The sequence below is a fragment of the Cervus elaphus genome, chromosome 15, assembly GCF_910594005.1.
Source record: "Cervus elaphus chromosome 15, mCerEla1.1, whole genome shotgun sequence".
NCBI lineage: Eukaryota > Metazoa > Chordata > Mammalia > Artiodactyla > Cervidae > Cervus > Cervus elaphus.
In genome coordinates this window covers 77,387,771-77,409,346 of record NC_057829.1, presented here as the reverse complement: position 1 = coordinate 77,409,346, position 21,576 = coordinate 77,387,771, and the positions used below count along the sequence as shown (strand labels likewise).

The 21,576-nt window shown below is 40.8% G+C and overlaps 1 protein-coding gene across 21 annotated transcripts in view; it reads left to right on the top strand.

The window, feature by feature from the left end:
• Positions 1–21,576, top strand: part of ABLIM1 (actin binding LIM protein 1) — a 322,565-nt gene that overhangs the window by 189,136 nt on the left and 111,853 nt on the right. For all 21 annotated transcript variants that reach the window (XM_043927043.1, XM_043927047.1, XM_043927038.1 and 18 more), the window contains exons 3-4: positions 550–733; positions 5,438–5,547. In XM_043927043.1, coding sequence (XP_043782978.1) covers positions 550–733; positions 5,438–5,547 — 294 coding nt within the window. The remainder of the gene's footprint in view (positions 1–549; positions 734–5,437; positions 5,548–21,576) is intronic.

The window sequence follows — 21,576 nt, the reverse complement described above, 5'->3', positions numbered from 1 at the left end:
ATTTGCTGCACCAAGAGAAAATTAAACGCCTGAATGTTTTACGACTATGGGAAAGTATTTCCAGAGTGTGAAAAAAATAGACACTGGACATTTCAGCTCCTGCTTTTGGTAGAGTGGGAATTTATTACTCAGCTCAGTAACAGTTTAGGCCAAACCAAGCAGTTGTGTGGGCAAGCCGTGTCTATCTTTCCTAAGTAGCACTGCCAGAGACAGTTTTGTTCCTATTAGAGACAGCATGACCCAAAGGTATCTTTCCATCAAAGACTGATTATCTCTGAATCTGAGATGTATCGCAAAGGCTGTTGAGACCCAGCCAATGGATTTTACTTGCATGAGATATTGCATAGCTCCCGAAGGGAAGGGAAACAAAGAGGGAGGGGGGCAAGAGAGAACTTGGAGCCCAACAATAAATAGCTCTTTGTACCAGTCTTCCCCACCCCGAACCCCATACTGCTGAGATCATAGAGTAAGTTAGCAGCATGTGGCAGAAGGCGATGCTGCCCAGTAGCTTGGCAGCTTGTGACCAGATGTGAACTTGTCTGTCCACAGTGTGCGGCTGTGACCTGGCCCAAGGGGGCTTCTTCATAAAGAACGGGGAGTATCTCTGCACCCTGGACTACCAGAGGATGTATGGCACTCGATGCCATGGCTGCGGGGAGTTCGTGGAAGGAGAAGTGGTGACCGCCCTGGGCAAGACCTACCATCCCAACTGCTTTGCCTGCACGATCTGCAAGTAAGTTTGGCTTCTGCCAACAGGGAAGTGTTGGATTCTGCTCTCAGAGCTTGGAATGTGCACTTTGGTCTTGAGTTGTACTTAGTCTTGAAATATTTTTCCTTTAAAAAAATTAGTTTTACTGATGTATAGTTGATTTATAATGTGTTAGTTTCGGGTGTACAACAAAATGAATCAGTTATATATATATTATATATATATTATTTATCTGGTGGCTCAGGTGGTAAAGAATCTGCCTGCAATGCAGGAGGCCCAGGTTCAATCCCTGGGTCAGGAAGATGCCCTGGAGAAGGAAATGGCAACCCACCACAGTATTCGTGCCTGGAGAATTCCATGGACTGAGAAGCCTGGCAGGCTACACATAGTCCATGGGGTCACAAAGAGTTGGACATGACTGAGTGACTAACACACTTTCTTCATATATATGTATATATATATAATATATGTATTATTTATGTTGTATATATACTATATATATTATTCATATTATATGCATTATTTTTCATGTTCTCTTCCATTACAGATTATTATAAGATATTGAATATAGTTCCCTGTGCTGTACAGTAAACCTTTGTGTTTATTTACTTTATATATAGTAGTTTGTATCTGCTAATCACAAACTCCTAATTTATCCTTCCCCTCTCCTTTCCCCTTTGATAACCATATTTGTTCTGTATGTCTCTGAGCCTATTTCTGTTTTTGTAAATAAATTCATTTGTATCATTTTTTTTTTAGATTCCACATAATAAGTGATGCTGTATATTTGTCTTTATATATTTTTTTCTGACGTACCTTTAGATGTTCTTGTTTTCCTACTGTATTATCAGGCTTAGTTAAAAAGCAATTTAGTTAGGAAGCTTTATATGGAATGTCCTCCACTAAATAGTGTGACTGAGTTTAAGTGGCTGGGAGCCGAATCTGAAAGCAGCTCCAGGTCTTGAGACATTTCGAGCAGTGGAAACATGGGAGGAGATGGCATAAATACTTGGAAAGATGAAGCTTATTTGGAAGTATCAGCTCTTACGTGTGTGGGTGTGGGTGTGTAAAATTATCTCATTTGCTCTATAGCCAGGGAGAGCTAACGGCCTCAAGGATCAAATTAGACCTGTTTTGTAAATAAAGTTTTATTGGAACACAGCCATGCCCATTTGTTTATATATTGTCTATGACTGCTTCCAAGCGACAGTGGTAGAGTTGAGTAGTTGAGATAGAAACCTTATGATCTGCACAGTCTAAAAAAATACTTACAATCTGCTCTTTCAGGGGAAAAGCTGTCAACCCCTCCTCTCTAGGCACCTATCATCAATCAAGGTTAAATCTTTATTGCACAAAGCAGCTTGATTAAAATGGTCAATCAGAGAGAAGAGGGAATTTAGTTAGTTGACCCATACTTATAGAGTAATTCCATGCCTTTTGGTATCATGTTATTCATATGTGTTCAATTTTGCTATGCCTTTGTAAAAACTGTAGTTCAATTCATTTTATTTTTCAGCATTTCCTGTTTTTAGGCCAGAGAAATGTAAACTCTAGAAGGGTAAATTTGATTTTATACAATTAATTAACAGGATAATACTCATGGATGAATCATAATAAGATTTAGATGAAATATTCATAATCAAATTATTTTAGTAACTTTTTGTAACTATTAGGTCATTTCTCAATTATATATTTTTAAGTCATAATTTTAAAATTCTGGGTTAATGAGCTGAATTTTTTCTGTATTTAATCAACAGCAAAGTGTCCTTTTGACCTCTCTCTTTTCAAGCTGCCGCCCACAGTCTGGTTGAGAACCCTGGGCTGGCATTCAGGAAGCCCTGTTTCTGGTCCTCTTTCCTGGACTGGTTTGAGACCTCTGTGAGCTAACTCTTCTACGGCAGTTGTCTTGTCTGTAAGATGAGAGGCTGTGGACTAAATAAAAGTGATTCCCCAAACCTGGGTCGTCACTGGAATCCCCACAGGAGGGTCTCTTTTTTTCTTTTCTTAATTAGAGGATGATTGCTTTACAATGTTATGTTGGTTTCTGTTATACAGCAACTCAAATCTGGCATAAGTACACACATGTCCCCTCCCTCTTGAACCCCCCTCCTACCCCCAACTCCAGCTCACCCCACCCCTCTAGGTTGTCACAGATCACCAGGTTGGAGCTTAGGAAGGGTCTTTTTTAAAATATCCATTTCTATGTGTAACACAAGGAGCTCAATGGGGTTCTCTGTGACAGCCTAGAGGGGTGGATGGGGTGCCCGTGGGGGCAGGTTCAAGAGGAAGGGGACATATGTATGCTTGTGGCTGATTGGCATGATTCTGTGGCAGAGGCCAGCACAAAATCGTGGAGCAATTATCCTCCAATTAAAAATAAAGAATAACAGGTTAGAAGGCCCTGGCCCAGGTAAACTCTAGGAGCCTTCCTGATCCTGGCCTCGAGAGATCATTGCTTCAGGTTGGTAACGATGGACAAACATTCATCATCTCTATTCATCATCTCTATCCAACAGAGAGGTGCCTGTTACTGATGCTCTAAGCTGCTGGTGCCGCCTAATGACACCAATTCTTCCTGAAAGGGAGGCCAGCTTTACAGCTTACAAATTGCATTCATGTAGAAATTAATCTAACCCTTTCAACAATTCTGTGAGGTCAATCAGAAATTCCTATCCCCTACTTACGAGTGACTTTGAGACACCAAGTCTAAGGGATTTTCCCAGTCCTTCACATCACAAGGCCAATATTTGAACTCACATGTTCAGACTCTTAAATCCAATTCTCTTTCTATCACAAACATTCATGCAAATAACAGAAGGAAGTGAACCCATGTAGGCCGAGGACTTAGGGAAATGAAAGGGGTCATTTATGAAATAACAGAATTCAAAATTCAGAGCACCTTGCCCCTTATTGAGAACTGGACTCTAGTTTGTTCCATAGTGGACCTTTGTGGGGTTGAAGTCTAGAAATATAAGCCTAAATCAGACACAGGGTCTGGACTAGGGTGAGGCCAGGGAGGTGTCTGGGCACACACTTTAAAGGGGGTGCTCACTCCCAGGTCATGCGGTCCTCCTGAGAGTGGGGACCTCCTTAGATGCTGTATCCTGAGTGCCTCACTGGCCTCCTCCTGGCCCTGGCCCTGATCAGAGGCAAAGAAACTGTGCTTATTATGTTGACAGACCCTTCACTTCCTGATGGCCTTGTTACAGAGGAGGCTGGAGGTTTATTTGGCTTTAACTGATGAATGTGAATTGATAGGCTGGCTGGCACCCACCAGCGTGTGACCTTGATTGTTGAAGAGAGAGCAAGTTCTGGGCTGGTAGACACCACCCACCTCTGCCTGTGGCATGGTCTCTAGTTGGTCCATTACCCTCTCTGGGTTTTATCTGAGTGATGGAAAATAACACAGCACCAGGAGACCGCCTAAACCCAGCACTTCTAAAGTTTGGGGGTGTGGTTTAAAACTCTCCTCGATGACTGGCACCAAGTACATTTGTGGAGTTGTTTTAAACCCAGATTTACTGCCTGCGTGTGCAGGACGGTGAATCACCAACTGTTAGGTGATGAAGGGCAACTTAAAGTACCTGTGAACATAAAATTCATGTCCAGAAGCCTGAATTTGAGCCTGCTTCTGACTCAGATGGGTGGGGATGTTTGGCTTATGAATTTTAAATTTCCTAATTGACAGAATCACACATATGAAAATTCATGTTGAAGATCACTGGCAAATTGGCCAGTGGCAAGTGAGCAGGCATGGAAACTGTCATATGGCTATTAATTAATGAGTTACTTTTTTAAAGCCATCTGCCTGCTGGGAGGAGAAGAAACATACATGCAGAAGGCGATGTTTTTGAAAAAAATGTGCTGTTATTTATTGATGAATGTCTAATGTGAAAGGAAATAGTCTCTGAAAGGAAGCGAATACTAATTTTTAAGCAGATATGATAGCACAGTTGGTAAAGAATCCGCCTGCTATGCAGGAGATCCCAGTTCGATTCCTGGGTTGGGAAGATCCCCTGGAGAAGGGAAAGGCTACCCACTCCAGTATTCTGGCCTGGAGAATTCCATGGACTGTATAGTCTATGGGGTCACAAAGAGTCTGACAAGACTGAGCAACTTTCACTTTCACTAATGTGAAAGGAAATAATCTCTGAAAGGAAGTGAATACTAATTTTTAAACAGATATTTATAGCATGTTCATATTTAATCCAGGTTTATAAGGGACTGAGTCCCTAGCAATGGGAGGTATTCAGTTTTCCCATTGCAAGATAATGTCTAATTCAGCATCATATCATATAGGTCTAGGGAATGTTTGCCCTGTATGACCAGTTCTCTTTGAGAACTGGAGGCACCTTAAGCTTGAATAGGAATTCATAACATTTCAAGCATTTCTTCATGGCAGTATTTCAATTTGGAAATGGAAAATTTTACTGTGTGTGCCCTGCTAGGTGACTTGCTGGAACATCCCTCCACTAAGGAGTGGAGGTAAATGTTTCATTTTACTGTCTGGTTGCCTGTAGAAGCTCTGCATTCTCCTTTCCTCTTAAAATGAGGCACGTTTGTTTGTTTGGACTGGATCCAGCTGGCGGGCTTGATTCAGACTGCATTGCAGACATTTTGGCTGGTGCTCCTCCAAGTAATGAATTGGCACTGGAGGGCAGCAAAGCAGAAGGAGTGAGGGAAAGGGATAAAATTACCACAATAACCTTGAGGGCAATGTCTTTCCAGGCGCCCGTTTCCACCCGGAGACCGAGTCACGTTCAATGGGAGAGACTGCCTTTGCCAGCTCTGCGCACAGCCGATGTCTTCCAGCCCTAAAGAAGCCTCCTGCTCTGGCAGTAAGTGCCCCAGCCACCTGTTGACATGAGTTCCTTCATGCCGCAAAGGCAGCTTAGGGAGATACCTTCCTTTCTGAGAAACTCTGGTAGCCGGAGTCAAGAGTAGGCCTATTTAAGGCATTTTCATTGTAAAATGTGATGTGTGGAGAAGCCTTCACTAAAGGCAAGGCAGAGAGAGGTGTCTCCCTTCTTTCAAAAGAAAAGAAAGAGAATTGGACATTCAACTGTGCATTTTGATGGTAAATGAAGGAAAAAGAATCATAAAGTGTTACATCAGAAGTGCCTCTCTCTGGGCATGGACGTTAAACTGTGAGAGCATTTGGTGATGATGTGACCGATACTGCTGTGTGTTAAAAAGTTATCCCCATTCTGCCTTGGGCGAATGTGGTGGTTTATGCTTACTCTTAAATTCTTTCTTACTATCCTTAACTATTCTTTATTCCCTTGGAGGATTTTTTTTTCCCTTTTAAAATTAATTATTTATTTATTTACAGTAAGTCCTTGTTGGTTACCTATATTTTTATTTTTATTTTTTTGGCCACACGCCTGACCAGGGATCAAACCCACTCCCCCTGCATTGGAAGGCAGAGTCTTAATCACTGGACTGTTGGGGAAGTCTCCCACCTGAAGGGTTTCTGACATTTATTCATCACATGGATAATTTTCTGAGCACCTACAATGCATGTTGTTCGCACTGGAAATGTAGAGTGAACAAAACATACTCAACATCCTTAGGAAGTTTGTTTTTTAGTGGGGTAGATAGACAATAAATGCATGTACAAAAATATCAAATATGCACAGAAGGTTAACATAGGGAGAAAAAGCAGGGCAATGGGTCTATGTTTGTATGGGGCAATCTGAGAAACCTCTCTTGTCACCCAAGGGGAGATCTGAAGAAATATGGGGACAGGCTGTCCATACACCATGGGACTTGTGGTTTTTAATAACAAGGGCTTGTCTGACCTATAGGAATCCAAAGAAAGCCAGCTTCCCTCCAAATAAAAACAGTGGCCAATTGAAGTATTTCTTCTAATAAATAACATTGAATAGGTCAATTTACGATGAACTGAGAGGGATTCTGAACTCGGCGCACCAAGCTCTCCTTCCCTCTCCTTCCTGGGGCGTTAAGACATGGACTAGAGATTTGCCTCCGTTTCCCTGGATTGTGCCCGTCCTTGGAGAACAAATGCCTTGAAGCCCTGCCAGTCTCAGCACCTAAGAATGAGATAAGCCACTTCTGCTCTGGAGGAGTTTTGTGTCATTTATAACAGCGATTCCAAATCTTCCTGTTAAAGTAGAAGATTTATACTTGTTAAAAATAAGAATGTTATGACCCAAAAGCATTTGCATAGAAATTGGATTTTGACCATTGGGAAAAAAGAAAGAAATGTATTAGTGCATCTTATTCAATACACATGATCAGATCCTTAGCATGTGAATTTACCTGCCCTCTTGTTAAATAACAGCAGCTGGGTAGGATACGGGCTGCTAAACAGGGCACAATCCTAGGCCCCTAACAGAGTCTCAGGTCCTTCACTCTTCTTACCTACTCTGCCCTGTGAACGTCATTGGGAAGGTGACCTGGTGTGAGAACAGGCACCCCAACCCCCTTGATTGAGAAGGCTTGCTTTGAAAGTATGTTACCATAAACATTGAAGGAATTCTTCAGTATAGTTAAGGAAAAAAGGATTGGGACTTCCCTGGTGGTGCAGTGGTAACACTTCACCTTCCAATGCAGGGGGTGCAGGTTCAATCCCTGTTCAGGGAGCTAAGATTCCACATGCCTCATAGCCAAAAAACTAAACATAAAAACAAGCAATATTGTTACAAATTCAATAAAAGCTTTAAAAATGGTCCACATTAAAAAAAAAAAAAAAAAAAAACTTTAAGAAAAGCAAAGAAAAAGAGACTTGCATGAGTCCCAGAATCAGATGACAGCTATAACAGAGGATCATATCCATAGACTTAGAATAGGAATGACTGTGTCCTCAGATTCCGTGGAGTCCTTTAGTCCAACTGTATTTCTTGATAGGTGAGGAAATTCGGGCCCAAAGTCACACAAGTTACCCAATCATAGGTAGCTTGTTAGAGGCAGGTCTCCTGACTCCTGGTTTGGGGCTGTCTTTGTTTCATCTAAGACTCCTCATTGTTCAGTTTAAGAAATAGAGCCAAGATATTTTTGAAGGCTTTTGGTCCTTTTCCTTCAGGTAATTTGGGAACATATTTCTAATCATAACTGCACTAAAATGGTTATTCTGATTTTTAATAAACATTGTTTTGCTTTATCTTTATTTTCTTTTATATGAATAGTCATTATGCACATAAAAAAGCAATTAAAATTCTAACTGCAAAAATGTATCATACTCAAATTCATTACATTTCTAATGTTAGATTTGACATTTATTGCATATATACAAATTACTGGTCCAAATCCTATTTTTTAAATTTATTTTTTCTCCTTTGCTCTCAGTGGATGAAATCCTTTTCTCTGTGCTGCTGTTTTGGTCAGAACATTTTTATTTTCAATAAGTACTCATCTATTTAGATAAGTACTCAAATAGCATTTCTGGGGCATGTGGGTGTGGGTGTCTGTCAAAAAGAGAACTCTTATATATGGATACACACATGCAAAATACCCAAAGGAGACAGGCAAACAAATACAAGAGCAAGGGAATTTTCAGCAAGTTTCTAAAATTCATTGGAGCATAATTAGAGAACACTTGTTTGTTCTTTGCAATTCTTTAAGAAATGCCCTATACTTTAAAACTATATTGAGGTTACTTTGATTCTTATTTTTTAAAAATTTTCTTAACTTGGTAAAGCTTCCTAAAGGAAAGCACGAAAAATGAAACCCTTCTTTGATATGTTCACAGTGGTGATAAAATTAATTAGAGACCCAAGGTCTTCTTTTTGCTTTGAAATGTTCTTTCAAAAATGTTTGCACTTCTGAACTGGAATTTTATTCCACATTCTGTGGCTGGTTTTCCATCATCACGGAATAGGAGGCGAAGACAGTGAGAGAGGGAGAGAAGAAGTAAAGAGTGATCAACAGAAGACAAGTCAATAATGTGATGAGAATTTACACAAAACAGCCTCCATTTGTGCTTACTCTGTAAACGGGCAGGAGCCGCCATGTCTGTATTGCTCTAATTTAGGGAGAACTCCCAGTGGGATGCCTACGATGTCTTGGGCACCCTGCTTACTGCTTCCTTCCACATTATAATAATTCTTCTCTTTTTTATTTATCTTATTGTCTTCTTCAAACATTCACATAGTACTCATGTGATCAGGCATTGCATAACTGGTCTACAAATTTGAACTTATTTAATTCTCATGACCACCCTAAAGGTTGGCACTAAAGCTATCTGCTTTTCACAGATGAAGAAACAAAGGGCGACAGTTCGGTTCAGTCGCTCAGTCGTGTCTGATTCTTTGTGACCCCATGGACTGCAGCACGCCAGGCCTCCCTGTCCATCACCAACTCCCGGAATTTACTCAAACTCATGTCCATTGAGTCAGTGATGCCATCCAACCATCTCATCCTCTGTGGTCCCCTTCTCCTCCTGCCTTCAATCTTTCCCAGCATTAGGGTCTTTTCCAATGAGTCAGTTCTCCACATCAGGTAGCCAAAGTATTGAAGTTTCAGCTTCATCATCAGTCCTTCCAATGAATATTCAGGACTGATTTCCTTTAGGATGGACTGGTTGGATCTTCTTTCTGTCCAAGGAACTTTCAAGAGTCTTCTTCAACACCACAGTTCAAAAGCATCAGTTCTTCGGCGTTCAGCGTTCTTTATGGTCCAACTCTCACATCCATACATGACTGCTGGAAAAACCATAGCTTTGACTAGATGGATCTTTGTTGGCAAAGTAATGTCTCTGCTTTTTAATATGCTGTCTAGGTTGGTGATAATTTTTCTTCCAAGGAGCAAGCGTCTTGTAATTTCAAGGCTGCAGTCACCATCTGCAGTGAATTTGGAGACCCAAAAAATAAAGTCTCTCACTGTTTCCACTGTTTCCCCATCTATTTGCCATGAAGTGATGGGACCAGATGCCATGATCTTAGTTTTCTGAACGTTGAGTTTTAAGCCAACTTTTTTACTCTCCTCTTTCACTTTCATCATCTTTAGTTCTTCCTCGCTTTCTGCCATGAGTGTGGTGTCATCTGCATATCTGAGGTTATTGATATGTCTCCTGGCAATCCTGATTTCAGCTTGTGCTTCATCCAGCCCAGTGTTTCTCATGATGTACTCTGCGTATAAGTTAAATAAGCAGGGTGACAATATACAGCCTTGATGTACTCTTTCCCGATTTGGAACCAGTGTGTTGCTCCATGCCCAGTTCTAACTGTTGCTTCCTGACCTGCATACAGATTTCTCAGGAGGCAGTTCAGGTGGTCTGGTCTCTTCCCATCTCTTTAAGAAATTCCCATCTCTTTAAGAATTTTCCATAGTTTGTTGTGATCCACACAGTCAAAGGCTTTGGCATAGTCAGTAAAGCAGAAGTCATGTTTTTCTGGAACTCTCTTGCTTTTTTGATGACCCAACGGATGTTGGCAATTTGATCTCTGGTTCCTCTCCTTTTTCGAAATCCAGCTTGAACATCTGGAAGTTCACGTATTGCTGAAGCCTGGCTTGGAGAATGTTGAGCACTACTTTGCTAGTGTGTGAGATGAGTGCAATTGTGCAGTAGTTTGAGCTTTCTTTGCATTGCCTTTCTTTGGGATTGGAATGAAAACTAACCTTTTCCAGTCCCGTGGCCACTGCTGAGTTTTCCAAATTTGCTGGCATACTGAATGCAACACTTTCACAGCATCATCTTTTAGGATTTGAAATAGCTTAATTGGATTTCCATCACCTCCACTAGCTTTGTTCGTAGTGATGCTTCCTAACGCCCACTTGACTTCACATTCCAGGATGTCTGGCTCTAGGTGAGTGATCACACCATCATGATTATTTGGGTCATGAAGATCTTTTTTGTATAGTTCTTCTGTGTATTCTTGCCACCTCTTCTTAATATCTTCTGCTTCTGTTAGGTCCATACCATTTCTGTCCTTTATTGTGCCCATCTTCGCATGAAATGCTCCCTTGGTATCTCTAATTTTCTTGAAGAGATCTGTAGGCTTTCCCATTCTATTGCTTTCCTCTATTTCTTTGCATTGATCACTGAGGAAGGCTTTCTTATGTCTCCTTGCTATTCTTTGGAACTCTGCATTCAAATGGGTATATCTTTCCTGTCCTTTGCCTTTCACTTCTCTTCTATTCACAGCTATTTGTAAGGCCTCCTCAGACAACCATTTTGCCTTTTTGCATTTCTTTTTCTTGGGGATGGTCTTGATCCCTGCCTCCTATACAATGTCAGGAACCTCCATCCATAATTCTTCAGGCACTCTATCAGATCTAATCCCTTGAATCTATTTCTCACATCCACTGTATAATTGTAAGGGATTTGATTTAGGTCATACCTGAATGGTCTAGTGGTTTTCCCTACTTTCTTCAATTTAAATCTGGATTTGGCAATAAGTTGTTCATGATCTGAGCTACAGTCAGCTCCCGGTCTTGTTTTTGCTGACTGTATAGAGTTTCTGCATCTTTGGCCATAATGAATATAATCAATCTGATTTTGGTATTGACCATCTGGTGATGTCCATGTGTAGAGTCTTCTCTTGTGTTATTGGAAGAGGGTGTTTGCTATGACCAGTGCGTTCTCTTGGCAAAACTCTATTAGCCTTTGCCTTGCTTCATTCTGTACTCCAAGGCCAAATTTGCCTGTTACCCCAGGTATTTCTTGACTTCCTACTTTTGCATTCTAGTTGCATATAATGAAAAGGACATCATTTTGGGGTGTTAGTTCTAGAAGGTCTTGTAGGTCTTCATAGAACCATTCAACTTCAACTTCGTCAGAGGTTAAATAATTTGCCCAAGATCACACAGTGGTGATGCTGGGATATGAATCCAGGCTCCAGATGCCACGTTACCATCCCTGATAATTATCTCACAGTGTAGGTATCACTCTCTGACTTCCAAAGATGAGGTGCTGAGTCTTGGAGCGATGGTCTGACTTGTCTGCAGATTTACCCAAGTGTCTGCCTCCAAGGGCTATGCGCTTTCTATGTGACACAGTCGCCACCCTGGTGTAGCAAGGTTTGGTGAATGAAAACCATCAGCAAGTGATTCATAGAAACACACTACCTTCATTGAAAGATGATTGCCCTTGAATTAGTTAAAACTTTTGCTTCATACAGTCTAATGCAATAAGCAACAAACATATATCATGGAGATAACAGTAAACGTTGCCTGACAGGGTTATGATGAACATTCGTTAGACTGCTTTTACTATTAAGAAAAAAAAAATCAGTTGCCCATGTCTAGCTGATCCATACTTTAGAAATGAAAATGTATGTCCAGAGAGCATGACAGTCTTCCAGAAGGTTATTGACACTCCTATAAAGCCTAACTCCGCTCCATTCTTCATGTCTGCTAGTAATTGAGGGACAGGTTCTCATGGGTTAAGGAGCCATGTGAGGGAGAGTCAGCGTGTGACAATCTAGAGGGCAGGGAATTGGGTTTGGATGTTGCTTCCTGCACAGCTCTGGTCTATTTCAGGCATCCGAACAGAAGTGGGCTGCTGTCTACAATCACCCTTTCCATTTCAGAGGGTGTCTGACTAGTGTCTGATTGTGTGTGGGTTTGGCAGATTGATGCGATGAACACCCACACACATATACATCCAAAGCCATCTTCCTCTCCTTTCCCCACCCTGTAGAGCACTGTCATTGTTCCAGCTGCAAGTGGAACTCCCACAGGTATTGGAGCAATGCTATACTCGGACTGAATTGAAATCTTTTCAGATAAACAGTCACGCACATGTTTTCAAAGGGGAGGATGAATTTTTCAATTATGTTACTTTTCTATTTGGTGCAATAGCTTTTAATAGTTGCAGTATAATTTTTCTTCTGTCTGTGTTCTTTCTCTTAAAAGCATCTGCAGGTTGAGTGAGATTGTCTGCTGAGACTGTAGGTGGAGTGGTGATGATCTGATACTGGTGTCTGACTGCCTGGGTCATGCTCTGGCTCTAGTCCTCTCCTTAGCTCTGCATCCTTCAGATTCTCATTTGTAAAATGGGATGGCGATAGGGACCTACCTTGTATGATTAAATAAGTAAACAGATAAAAGTACTGAATATTTATAAAACAAGAACTTACTATTTAGGCGATGACTTATGAATTTTTGTGTAGGACAGTCTCAATTTTTTGTGACTGTGCTGTTTTTTTCACTTTGGTGTTCACGGTGGCTGTCTTTTCTGTTCATCTGATATTTTCTACCAATATGGAAAACCAGTGAAGGCAGGAACACATGCATACAAACAATCCATGGATTGTTGGATTTTGACTCATGTGATATGTCTTACAGCAGAGTCTCCAAAGCAGATCAGCCCCCCTTTCTTGAGACACTTTGTTGCTGGAGGATAGGATGGCAGAGGAGGCTTGGCAGGGCACTGCTAAAGAGTATGGGTTCTGGACAGATTGATAGTGTTTATCCCAGTTCTACAATGCTGTGTAACCTTGAGAATTCAATCTCTACCTGCATTTCTTTGCCTATAAAATAGGAAACAATAATGGTTCCTTTCTCATTGGGTGTTGTGGGGATTTATGTAAATGAAAGTACTTAAAAGATACATGACACCTAATAAGCTCATCCAGATGTTGACCATTGTTCCTTAAGGAAGTTATGAGACTAGAACTTGAGCTTAGAGATAATTTAGAATCAGAAAGGAACAGAAATAGAGTGCATAACCTAACAGTTTAGAATGTGGCCTCTGTATTCCAAAGCCTGGCTTTGACTCCTGGTCTTACCTTCTCCTAAACATGGAGTCATGGGCAAGTTACTGGATGTCTCAGAACCTTCAGGTTCTCATCTGAAAATTGGATTATCGTTACTCTTAAAGGTTGTTATGAGAATTAAATAAGATACTACAGGGATGAACAGTCTTAATGTGGGGAGGGTACTTGTTAAAACAGCACATGGGGGACCCAGACAAAGATTTTGTTCTTCCACCTCCTGAGAAGAGAAGCTGGAAAGTTAGAGCGAGGGGGCCAGGCCTCTGTAGGCCTTGAGGAGCTTGGCAATGTGGAGCTTGGTTTAACCTGGAAGATGACCAGAGGAAAGCCACGTTCCAGAAAGATTAAGGTGGTGATGGCTATTGTTGTTTAGTCACTCAGTCGTTTCCAACTCTTCTGTGACCCCATAGACTGTAGCTCACCAGGCTCCTTTTTCCATGGGGTTTTCCAGTCAAGATTACCAGAGTGGGTTACCATTTCCTTCTCCAGGGGATCTTCTTGACCCAAGGATCATATCCTTGTCTCCAAGCCTCCTCCTGCATTGCAGGTGGATTTTTTAATGCTGAGCCACTAGGGAAGCCCCAGTGATGGCAATAGTGGTTTGCAAAATCAGCGATTTGGCATCAGTGATCAGGAGACCGTTGATTGTGGCAGTGGCTATGAGAAATGATGAGAAAGATGAATGAAAAGATGATGTCAAAGAAAGATATGGATGTTACTCATTTATTCAATGAACATTTCTTTGAGCACCTATTGTGTTTCAGGCACCAGCCAAATTCTTCATTACACAGCCAGCATCATGTATTCGTATGACATGTTTGTCATAGTTAAGAAATCAACACTGATGTGTGGTCTGTTGCATTTTAACTATTTAGATGTGTGCCTACCTCCACCACCAAGATAATGAACTCATTAAAGATAAGGACCCTGCTGTTTTTCTCTTTTCTACAAGGTCTAGCACATAAAGCCCTAGACAAATATTCTGGAAATTGAATCAAAGCTCTCTTTATCTCTGAGCAGAGCTAATAACAATCCTCTCTTTTTGAATGGGTTTAAATATTCATTGTAAAACAATACAAATATTACAGAAAAGTACAAAAAAGGAGATTAAAAATCACCTGAAACCCCATCACAGTGAGATCACCTCTATTAACATTTTGGTGGACATGCTTCTGGATTTAGCTCTAAATGCTATAGACACGTGTATAATTTCTAATAAATTCTTCCCGTAGCATTTTGTTCATGTGTCTTCTTGTCAGAAATCATTTGTTTTTTTGAGTGTCTCACACATGAGGCTGAAAGCTTTGAATTTGCTTAGGCCCCTGGCTGCAGGGCTAGCTCACATGTGTCCTGGCCAAAACTGCTGTGCATTTCTACTGAGGCAGTTATTCCTATACAGCCCCACTGGTTCTTTCTATGTTTATCTCTCCAACCCAGTTATGAGCTACCTAATGACAAGGACTGTTTTTTGTTTTTTGTTTTTTGTCCCTATGAATAGCACTGTGCATGTAGCAAGTACATGAATGTTTATTTAGCGGGTAAATTGATGCCATCCCAGGAGAGCCTCTGAGGCAGTAAATCTCAGCTCCCAGGTTCAGAATGTTGAGTCCTGAATGCTACTTGAATGACGATGGTGACATGGCTCTTGTGGTTTTGTAAAAATTACATAGTACAGCTTGGGTGCATGAGGACAAGGTGTATTGGCAGGTTTAAACGTTCATCTTCTCATCTTGTTTACAAATTTTTCCTCTTATTTTATAAAAGGGAAAGGAGTTATTGCTTTAGATAATTTGGCTGATGACAGCATCATGCCTTTGGGTTTTTTTAAGTAGGAGTGTCAGGGGATGTATTTCCCAGCTTTGAGTGTGAGGTTGAGACAGGCCTCACCTCTCCGGGAGCTGTGAGTTCCAGCCCATGGCCTAGAGGGACTGAGTCTAACCTGGCAAGGAAGTTCCAATATTGCTCTATTGGGTGTGGATTGTATTATTGAGAGTTTGCCATTTACATAGCTGTCAGAGATTCATTGCAGAAGGATGAGGTATATTGCAAAACAGAGCATTAATGTTTAGATTTTTCAGACTGAAATCTCTTAGAATTAGGAGTCAGACATAAAGATCCCACAGTGACATTATGTTTTCACTTAACCAGAACCTGGATTATCTCAGTTGCAAGAAAAGAAGAAAAGTTCCTGACTTATAGGAAATGGGTCCAACTTAGGACAAAAAGTGAACATGGGTACAAAAAATGTTTCAGGGGTTGGAAAGTTACTGGTATTGTGTTATTTGCTATTTTCATTTCATTAGATATGACTTTTATGTAATAAGACCCACATCTTCTGACAGCTCATCAATAAAACTAGAACTTTAATGATTGGAAGAGTGGTTATTCCCCAGTTTAATTTTTCAGCAGCAGTAATGATTTAGCTGTTCAAAGGATTGTTGTGTATAACTATAGTTGTATATTCCTATAGTCTGTTCTCAGAAGGATACTGAGGAATTACTCTTAGTACTTTTTTCCAGAAGAAATGCAGGAGTCGCTGGAAGATGCAGAAGGAAAGGAATTATTTTTATTGTATGAAAAAAAAATTAATCATGTGTATGTACTACCTGTTTAAAACAAAAGCACCTCAAAAATAGCATAATGTTAAATTTAAAAACTAAAAGGCCCATTCCAGACTGAAGTCTCCTTGCAATTTGCCCTTGCTGTGACCCTCAGTTGTGTGTGTATTAAGTGACTGGTCACATGATGAAAGGACTGAAACTGACATTCTACCCCCTCTTTTCTTCTTCCTATCTTTGGAATAGAGTCAATGAGCTGATGTTGGCTAATGAGTACTGGATCTGAGAAACTGACGTAAAACTCAAGTATGATTTCCTCTTTGGCAAGAGTCCTGTATGCTGTCTGACCATAGCCAGTTAAAGATTTATCATAAAACTCCTCACCAGGTTAAAGTTTACAGCTTAATTAAGTGCAAGGACAAAACTTGTTGGTACAGATTTTTTTTAATTGAAATTCATGTAACATAAAATTAACCATTTTAAAGTAAATGTTAAGTACATTCACAACATCATCCAACCATCACCTCTGTATAGTTCCAGAACATTATCATCACCCCAGAAGAAAACTCTGTACCCATTAAACAGTTGCTCCGTACTCACCCCTTCTAGCCCCTAGGAACTGCCAATCTGCTTTCTATTTCTCTCTTTACCTATTCTGGACATTTCATATAAATGGAATCATACACATGTGGGTTTTTGTATTCTGACCCAGTGATCAAACCTGTATTTTCTTGTATCTCCTGCGTAGGCAGGTGGATTCTTTTCCACTAGCGCCACCTAGGATACCAAGGGAAATTTTCATGCAAAGATGGACACAATAAAGGACAGAAATGGTATGGACCTAACAGAAGCAGAAGATATTAAGAAGAGGTGGCAAGAATACACAGAAGAACTATACAAAAAAGATCTTCCATGACCCAGATAATCACGATGGTGTGATCACTCACCTAGAGCCAGACATCCTGGAATGTGAAGTCAAGTGGGCGTTAGGAAGCATCACTACAAACAAAGCTAGTGGAGGTGATGGAAATCCAATTGAGCTATTTCAAATCCTAAAAGATGATGCTGTGAAAGTGCTGCATTCAGTATGCCAGCAAATTTGGAAAGCTCAGCAGTGGCCACAGGACCGAAAAAGGTTAGTTTTCATTCCAATCCCAAAGAAAGGCAATGCCAAAGAAAGCTCAAACTACTGCACAATTGCACTCATCTCACACGCTAGCAAAGTAGTGCTCAACATTCTCCAAGCCAGGCTTCAGCAATACGTGACTTCCAGATGTTCAACCTGGATTTCGAAAAGGCAGTGGAGCCAGAGATCAAATTGCCAACATCCGTTGGATCATCAAAAAAGCAAGTGAGTTCCAGAAAAACATCTATTTCTGCTTTACTGACTATGCCAAAGCCTTTGACTGTGTGGATCACAACGAACTATGGAAAATTCTTCAAGAGATAGGAATACCAGACCACCTAGCTGCTTCCTGAGAAATCTGTATGCAGGTCAAGAAGCAACAGTCAGAACTGGACATGGAACAACAGACTGGTTCCAAGTTGGGAAAGGAGTACATCAAGGCTGTATATTGTCACCCTGCTTATTTAACTTATATGCAGAGTACATCATGAAAAATGCTGGGCTGGATGAAGCACAAGCTGGAATCAAGATTGCTGGGAGAAATATCAATAACCTCAGATATGGAGACGATACCACCCTTATGGCAGAAAGCAAAGAAGAACTAAAGAGCCTCTTACTGAAAGTGAAAGAAGAGAGTAAAATGTTGGCTTAAAACGCAACGTTCAGAAAACTAAGATCATGGCATCTGGTCCCATCACTTCATGGCAAATAGATGGGGAAACAGTGGAAACAGTGGCTGACTTTATTTTGGGGTGCTCAAAAATCACTGTGGATGGTGACTGCAGCCATGAAATTAAAAGATGCTTGCTCCTTGGAAGAAAAGTTATGACTGACCTAGACAGCATGTTAAAAAACAGAGACATTACTTTGCCAACAAAGTTCCATCTAGTCAAAGTTATGGTTTTTCCAGTAGTCATGTATGGATGTGAGAGCTGGACTATAAAGAAAGCTGAGTGCCAAAGAATTGATGCTTTTGAACTGTGATGTTGGGGAAGACTCTTGAGTGTACCTTGGACTGCAAGAAGATCAAACCAGTCCATCCTGAAAGAAATCAGCCCTGAATATTCATTAGAAGAACTGATGCTGAAGCTGTAACTCCAATGCTTTGGCCACCTGATGGGAAGAACTGACTCATTTAAAAAGACCCTGATGCTGGGAAAGATTGCAGGCAGGAGAAGGGGATGACAGAGCATGAGATAGTCGGATGGCATCACCGACTCAGTGGACATGAGTTTGAATAAACTCCAGGAGTTGCTGACAGGGACGCCTGGCGTGCTGCAGTCCATGGGGTTGCAAAGAGCTAGCTGGACGCGACTGAGCAACTGAACTGAACTGAACTGAACTGAACTGAAGCACCACCTAAGAAGTCCTGAGATACACTTTAAAAGGAGGAAATATGGGATTGATTGCCAAATATTAGGTAATAGAGGTCTCAGAAAATAGCTGTTCCCGGGCCTGCCTACAGCTTTCTCAATGAGGCTGATAATGTGCTGCTGTTGTGGCCCTTGAAAACTTGTTTGTTGTGCAGTATTGTTTTCCCAAGAGAACAAGAACCTTCTCCTAAAATAGCAGGTCAAAGGCTGCTCTGGCTTCTGACGTTTCCATCATGGCCATCAAGATAGCAAAGGAAGCGATTGACCTAAGCAAGGTCATGGGTGACTGTGCAAAGTTTGGTTCAAGGTTACATATTCAGGCAACACATAACATTTTAAAGTAATTCTGCCTTGTTTTTAGTGAATTTGAGAATATAAATTATTTAGAGCCATGGCAAATACACTGTACCAATGTATTTGAATATAAATAAATATGAATGTTTCAATTCCTGGCCCCCTGTCAGCCCCAACTGGTATTTTCTTATGACCCCACGAATTACTTTTTGGCCAATGCAGTATAGAATTTCAGAAGTGAAAAAGTACTTTTAAAATTAATCCCTTTTTTTTTTTTAATATGGGCCCTTTTAAAAATCTTTATTGAATGTGTTACAATATTGCTTCTATTTTTATGTTTTGGTTTAAGGCATGTAGGATCTTAGCTTCCTGACCAGGGATCAACCTGAGTCCCTTGCGTTGGAAGGTAAAATCTTAACCACTGGACCACCAGGGAAGTCCCAGAAAGTAATTCTTATAAGTGCTTGGCATAACACATTTGCATTTTGCCCTCTATGTGTCCTTTCTTTTGGTGACCTCATACCCATGGTATTTGCCGTGAGACACTAGGAAAGAAAACTGCCGATTCGTGTCAGTGACTTGACATGGACTGTGGCCAGTCAATAGTTGCTGACTCATAGATGTCTGGTTGGAACCTGACAACACTGACCAGGACAGGTGAAGTTCAGAGGTCAGCATTCAACAATGTCTACTTGCTAGAAGGATGCTCTTATCACTACTAAATGACGTGGTCTTTTTAATCAAAGGAAGGTTTTCAAACACCCAAACACCAAACCCCTTATACCTTAAAGATGCTAAAATTGTAAGCCAAGTCTTATGAAGAAAATAGCATTAAAAAGTCTGGATTTTTTTTTTTTAATTCATAGGCTACAAAAAAGGGCCAGGCCAGTAACATAGGAGCATGTGGTCAGTTCAAGGGTGAGGACAGATGGCAGTTGACATTTCAACCCTAGGAAAAGATGGAAACCTTGGCAAAATAAAAATATCTGTCCTGTATAAAGCAGGCAACCACTACGTGCCTCCTGCAGTTATTCCCATGGAGGGATCCACATGTCAGAGGCTCATCAGATGTGTTGAAAGCTTGTGTCAAAGGCAGCTTGTTAACCTCACAGCATCTGACCTATGTTTGCATCCCTCTTCCCTTGTCTCCAGTTTCTCTCTCTTTTGGAGAGAAGGACTGCTCTCTGGCATTCTGCATATTCACCACTTTATCACACAGGGTCATGGGAAATTCACATCCTGTAGGAGCCATTGAATGACAAGATACGATGTCTTTAAATTCAGGAGTCACATGAGCCAAACCCCAGAACTTAAATTGGGGATTTTGCTTGTTTGTTCTCCTTAAAGTGCCTTATACTGACTTCTGGCCAGGGATAAAGTGCCCCTAGTTAACAGTCTATTAAAAGGACTCCACGTGAATATTTTATAGGGTTTCCAAAGTCTTATCTACTATCTATTAATAATGACCTAAATCTGAAATGATTTGGTGTCTATTTATTCTTCATCCACGTGTATAGCCATGAACTTATATGCTCATCTCTGTTGATGACAACCAGAGTTTCTTTTTTATTATCATTTTTAAAGAGGGATTCCAGGGAAAGCTTAAATTTTCTGGAACGTATATAGGCAACAATATTAATCCTGAAATGTGATTTTTTTTATTCTTAATTTTAAAGACTTTACAATAGAGGAAGGAAATACTCTGAATTGACTTAAAATCTCTATCACATAACTTCTCAGCATCTCAGCAAACATCAATTAAATGAGTAAAGTCTCTCTCTAGCCCCTTCTATGATTTGCATTTGTTGTTTTCAGTCATTCAGTCATGTCCGACTCTTTGCGACCCCACGGACTGCAGCACACCAGGCTTCCCTGTGCTTCACCATCTCCCGGAGTTTGCTCAAACTCATGTCCATTAAGTCAGTGATACCATCCAACCAGCTCATCCTCTGTTGCCCCCTTCTCCTCCTGCCCTCAATCTTCCCCAGCATCAGGGTCTTTATAGTTTACATTGTTTTCACAATAGTTCTCTGTACCCACAAGTGAAAGTCATGCTTCAGCTCCATGATAGATGTTTTTGCCAGTTGACAGCAAAAGAGGCAATAACCAGGGGAACAAATGCATGATTATAACTTTAAGCCCAGAAAATCCCTGTAAGCTGTGAAGGCCTGGGTTCACATTCAAGAGCATTTGAGAATAAAGATTTCCACTCTGCAGTTAATGGGGCACTCTGTATCTGTGTGACCTTGTACAAAGCATTGGTCCACCCCGGGCCTTACTTTCCTGTGTGCCAAATGAAGCTTTTGCATCAAATGTCTTCAAAGTCTCTCTGGATCTCAGATGTTCTGTGAACTGTGAAGTGCGGATAGCGACTGTCCTTCTAGGTTAGTGGAAGCCCTAAGGCAGGACTCATGCAAAGTATGCAAGATCTTTTAAAAGTTAAGGGGTGAACAATGATAACAACAATAGTAATGTTAATGGCAAGATGATAACTGTAGAATGAGAGAAACCAAAATGCCTTTTCCAGAGGCTCACAGTGGGTCTTGGTTATTTGGTTTTTGTTTATTATTTTACTTCTTGAACTTTTTACTCTGTGTTGGGGTAGAGCTGATTAACAATGTTGTGGTAGTCTCAGGTGGACAGTGAGGGGACTCAGCCACACATAGACATGTGTCCATTCTCCCCCAAACGCCTGGCATATCCAGGCTGCCACATAACAGTGAGCAGTTTCACATGCTATATAGTAGGTCCTTGTTGATTATCCATTTTAAATATGACAGATTATACATGTCTATCCCAAACTCCCTAACTATCCCTTCACCCCATCCCTCCCACCAGC